This window comes from Cynara cardunculus (genome assembly GCF_001531365.2).
Source record: "Cynara cardunculus var. scolymus isolate 2C chromosome LG 1, CcrdV1, whole genome shotgun sequence".
Taxonomy (NCBI): domain Eukaryota; kingdom Viridiplantae; phylum Streptophyta; class Magnoliopsida; order Asterales; family Asteraceae; genus Cynara; species Cynara cardunculus.
This window is the reverse complement of record NC_037528.1, coordinates 9,494,182-9,499,451: the sequence shown is the minus strand read 5'-3', so window position 1 is coordinate 9,499,451 and position 5,270 is coordinate 9,494,182. Positions and strand designations below refer to the sequence as shown.

At 37.3% G+C, this 5,270-nt stretch overlaps 1 protein-coding gene across 1 annotated transcript in view; it reads left to right on the top strand.

Annotated features, from left to right (window-relative positions):
• The window catches only part of LOC112529195 (E3 ubiquitin-protein ligase COP1-like), a 15,957-nt gene extending 11,761 nt beyond the window's left edge, over window positions 1–4,196 (top strand). The window contains exons 8-13 of the mRNA XM_025140327.1: window positions 1,070–1,225; window positions 1,335–1,433; window positions 2,299–2,403; window positions 2,686–2,865; window positions 3,573–3,683; window positions 3,892–4,196. Coding sequence (XP_024996095.1) covers window positions 1,070–1,225; window positions 1,335–1,433; window positions 2,299–2,403; window positions 2,686–2,865; window positions 3,573–3,683; window positions 3,892–4,059 — 819 coding nt within the window. The 3' untranslated portion in view covers window positions 4,060–4,196. The remainder of the gene's footprint in view (window positions 1–1,069; window positions 1,226–1,334; window positions 1,434–2,298; window positions 2,404–2,685; window positions 2,866–3,572; window positions 3,684–3,891) is intronic.
• The last annotated feature ends 1,074 nt before the right edge of the window (window positions 4,197–5,270 follow it).

Genomic DNA, 5,270 nt, shown 5'->3' with positions numbered 1-5,270 from the left:
GTTGAATGCGGTTTGCACGGTTTGTACAAATTGAGTGGTTTGCATTTGATCGCTCCCCTATATATATATATATATATATATATAAAGTTGTGTTCAGCTCCCTAGGTAGTCAGTCTGCTAGTTCCACACTTCCACTTGCATAGCTAGTGGTTAATAATTTGAAAGATGACATTCTAGTGTCCTCCCCAGACCCCACCTCCAGGTGGTATATACTGGGTTCGTTTACCTTGTGGTTTGGCTTATATACTTCAATGAGTCTCAATAAATCTTTAAAAGGTAAGAAATGTTTTAAATTTTTTGACAATAATTAGTAGGAGTATATTTGGTATGAAGGGTACATCACTGCCTTACAAATAGCACCGAATTTGAGATATCTCTTATCTGTGTCACATTTTCTGTTCTTACCTTTGAACTTTTTGTATACAAATAAAGTTGGAACATCATACTGTATATTCTGTTGTTTATCATGTTAATTGAAATTCACAAAAGAAGAAATTTTGGCCTGCTAAGCCAATAAAGCATTATAAAAGCAGAATCCCGGAGGTTTCTGATTCTTACCCTTGATTATGAGAAAGAGGAATTCATTACTTCCTCTATTATTAAGGGTAAAATTGTAAAAAGTGCAATAATTAACGATCCTAAAACTGTGTTTTTCATTGTGGACATTTCTTTTGTTACGGAGGGAGTAATTGAACTACTAAATGCCTTTCAAAAACCGTATTGAACAACGTCTTATTTATGGAAGACACTTGGGGCCTGTTTGTTGGTAGCTTAATGTGCTTAATGGGACTCAGCTATACCTGGCTGTTTAGTAGTAGCTTAATGATACAGAAAGTGGTTTATTCGGTAAGCTTCTAGGGGGAGCTTTATGCAGAAAGCCAAGTTTTTTTTCCAAACTTACCTCTCTAGATTAAAAAATACGCTCCTTCCATCTACGAAAAACTATCTCAAACAAAAACCTTCCCAATCTATACAGACAAATTAATCCATACAGGACTTAATGGAAAATCAACCAAACAGCCTATTTGCCTTCATTTCGTTGTGCTTACCAGCAGAAGTGTTTTTGCAGGTGGTGAATGAACAAGCAGATGTGCAGTGCCCTATAGTTGAAATGCCAACACGATCCAAACTTAGTTGTTTAAGCTGGAACAAGTACACAAAGAACCATTTAGCGAGTAGTGATTATGAGGGTATTGTGACTGTATGGGATGTAACTACTCGCCAGGTATAGCATATTAGGTTGAGTTTACTGTTTATTTATTTGTCATCTTTTATAAAGGGTAAGGTAAACGCTCAGCTGTTGACTTCCAGTCTAATTTGCAACTTTGACTTAGAGCATTATGGAGTACGAGGAGCATGAGAAACGAGCATGGAGTGTTGATTTCTCACGCACTGAGCCTACAATGCTAGTATCCGGAAGTGATGACTGCAAGGTACTTCAATTTGTAAAATTGGAAGCAAAATCTAAATCTATTGCCAATAACATCGCCTTCTCTGTGTCTTTTTGAAGTATATAGTGTATATATATAGAGAGAGAGGGAGGTTCAGGGGAAAACCCCCAAAGAACTGAAAAACTGAGGAACATCTGGTAGCCATTCATCTGGCCGGTAATGCACATGCGCATACAAGTAATTGAAGCTGTTTCTTGGTTTTTATGCACGTGTGCATGTTATTCACATTTGCATACCGGACAATTTGCTTACAAATTACTTGTATGCACATGTGCATGCCTTCCAGATGAACGGTCACCAAAGGTGTTCCTCGGTTTTTCATTATTTTTGCAGTTTTCCCATGAACCTGACCTTATATATATATATAAAACAAATACTCACACACTCCTCACCTTTGGTGAGGCTTGAAACCTTGACCTCCAGGGAGGCGCTATAGTCTCTACCGGTAACACGAGTATTGCTGGCCTGGGCCAGTAAGGATGAGCCTTGTCACAACACATTAATTGCTCTAAGGGACGGGACAAGACTGGATGGATGAGATTGAGTTAAGAGGGTGAGAGAATTGCGAAAGGTTTTCGGGTTTTCATTTGATATGGGTAGTTTAGCAATTTACCAAGTTTGTCCCATCTCCCTGATTTTTGTTCCACCTATTTCGGTGGGACAAAAAAAAATGCCGTTTTGTCCCACTCAGTCTTGTTCAGTCCCAGTCTAATTGTCCCACATTACCAAACGCACCCTCAAGGTGTTCCTGTCCCTCTGTTTAATTCGGAGTAAATTTTTTAATATTGTGTATGATTTTTTATTCTGGCTTCATAATGCTTTGCATATCTTCACTCTTATCCAACAGGTCAAGATTTGGTGTACAAAGCAAGAGGCAAGTGTCCTTAATATTGATATGAAAGCAAATATTTGTTCAGTCAAGTATAATCCTGGATCTAGTTTTCACGTTGCAGTATGTTCCTCTCTCGATTATTTATTGCTATTGACCCTCGATTATATTATGTTTACAATTATATCTGCATACCTACCACACTTGTTTCCTTTTTCTTTTTGGTTCTTGCAATCCGGGGGTCTTCATGGAAACAACCTCTCTACCCCATGGGGTAGAGTTAACCTCTGCTTACATCCTTCCCTCCCAAAACCCTACCTCTCTGTGGGACATATTGGGTTTGTTTGGTTTAACTATATCTGCATATCTTCACTTACCAGATGGCGCTACTTATGCACCTTGCAGGTGGGTTCTGCAGATCATCACATTCATTATTATGACCTGAGAAATATAAGTCAGCCATTGCATATATTTAGCGGACACCGGAAAGCTGTTTCGTATGTAAAATTCATATCCAATTCTGAGCTTGCTTCTGCGTCTACTGACAGCACGTTGCGCTTGTGGGACGTCAAGGAAAATACGCCAGTAAGACTACCAGTCATCATTCGTTGAGTCTTTGCTTTCCATGCAATCTTTTTTGTTTTTTAGCACGAGGCTGAGTTTGCAAGCCAGGGAACCGCTCTACTCTTTGGGGTAGAGGTCAGGTCCGTGTACGAACGAAATTTACTTGAGGATACTCCAAATTCATACTCAAGTTTTTAGGCAGAAAACGGACTTGGCTCTCATGACCTCCACCATACAGTGATTCCAGGTTCAAGTTAGCTTATACACGTGTGCATTCCGCACCTCCTAACCTGTATTATAGCTTAATCGAGCCCTCTCCATTCTCTTGTAAATCCAATTGCACCAAATGACCTGATGACACTAAAATCACCAACACATAAGGGCCTGTTTGGTAGCAGCTTAATGGGACTTGCAATTTATTCGGTCAATTATACATAACTGTTTGGTAATATAGAAAATGGCTTATTCACTAAGCTTCTAGGGGGGAGCTTTATGCAGAAAGCCAAGTTTTTTCCGAACCTACCCCTCCCAATTAAAAAACACATTTCTTCCATCTATGAAAACCCCTCCCAAACAAAACCCTTCCCCATCTACACAGACAAATTAATCCACACAGACAGCTTTATCCATTAAGGACTTGATGAATAACCAACCAAACAGCCTCTAGATTCCACCTCAGGTGGAATATATTGGGTTCGTTTTGGTTTGACTGAGTTTGCATGTTGCAGCTGCGGACTTTTAGAGGACACACAAACGAGAAGAATTTCGTGGGTCTAACCGTGAATAATGAATACATAGCCTGTGGCAGTGAGACTAACGAAGTTTTCGTCTACCATAAGGTTAGCTTTCAATATTTAAACTTTTATTTTGACCGTGAGAATATGTGAAACCCGATCAGATTACTCTCCAAAAGAGCCCTTGAGGAGAGAACCATAGTTCCAATTTTCAACATATATGAAGGAGAAACGGTTCAAGTCCAGCCGATCTGCATGACTTAACACTGACACATACATATGTGTATATATATATATATATATGACTTTGTAGGATATCTCGAGGCCTGCAGCATCGCATAGATTCCGTTCTGAAACAAACGAAGGGGAGGAGGAAGGCGGATCGTACTTCATTAGCGCGGTCTGTTGGAAAAGTGATAGCCCAACTATGTTAACAGCAAACAGTCAAGGAACAATCAAGGTTCTTGTCCTTGCTGCATAGAATCTATCCTTGTGTTTTAGGTTAGCTTTTTTTAGAGGCATGAAAAGATGGATGGTGTCACACATTGTATATATTGGGTTAAGACGCAGTTTAATCATGGGTTGGGTGCTGAACCACACTCCAAATTTTGTACCAAGTATTCTGTTTATACGGGATTATGTAAATAAAAACTAATAAAAAACTTGAAAATAAAAAATTTTCGTATGGGTTAAGCTTCGTCTAAAGACGAAGGGCATGACGTAGCATCATATTTACTTGACTTTATACATAAGAACTCGGGATGGGCATCAGGCCAGGGGCACGATATAGCGTCAGATTTACTTAGCTTTATACAAAAGAACTCGGGCTGGCACCAGGCGAGGGGCACACTACTTCGTTAGATTTACTTGGCTATATAAATTAATTAAAATATAAAAATCGTATAAAAATAATATTTGAAGAACAATAAAGTAAAAGTTTAAAGAGTATAAAATACAATAACTAAAAATTTAAAATGAATAGAATGTAAMGAGAGAGACATATTTGTTGTTTTAAAAAAGAATTAAGTTTTATTTTGAGATTATATTAGTTAATTGTATGTTTGTTCCACCTTGTTCCATGAGGTGGAGGTGAAACACACTTTATTCCATTATGTTCATGTTTGTTCAACGTAAAAGTGTCAAACTTGAAACAATAATCTATTTCTTATTGTATGAAATATTGGTATTAAGATTTATCCCAATGCTCAAATATAAGAAATTAATAAAAAATGACGTAAATATCTAAAATATTCAAATTAATTCCCTTTAGTGTCCACTTTTTATGAGTTCGGATTTGTTCCGTAGTTTGTGCTTGAATGAAGTTTTCTTTTACTGTTTTAAAAATATAAGAGCATGTTCCAAAACAGATTGTCTCGTCTAATATTATCAAAAGTAAAAAAAAGCACTCTTTTTTAAACAGAAATAGCAATTAATTACTCTCATTAATAGTTAGTAAAGAGTTTCACAAGTGAATTTATTTCCTCTTAAAAAAAGTGAATTTATTTAAATGCATTACTAAACACCTTTTAAAATGCTTATAAATAACGAGCCTAGGTAAATTTTAAAGCAGCCTTGAGTTATCTAAGATATCTGGTTTCTTGTTTCCAACCTCAATTATGAAGATGACCATGGTAAATGTTTTCTTACTTCTTGTACTTGTAGTACACAAGGACGTGCATTTGATCGAGGCCT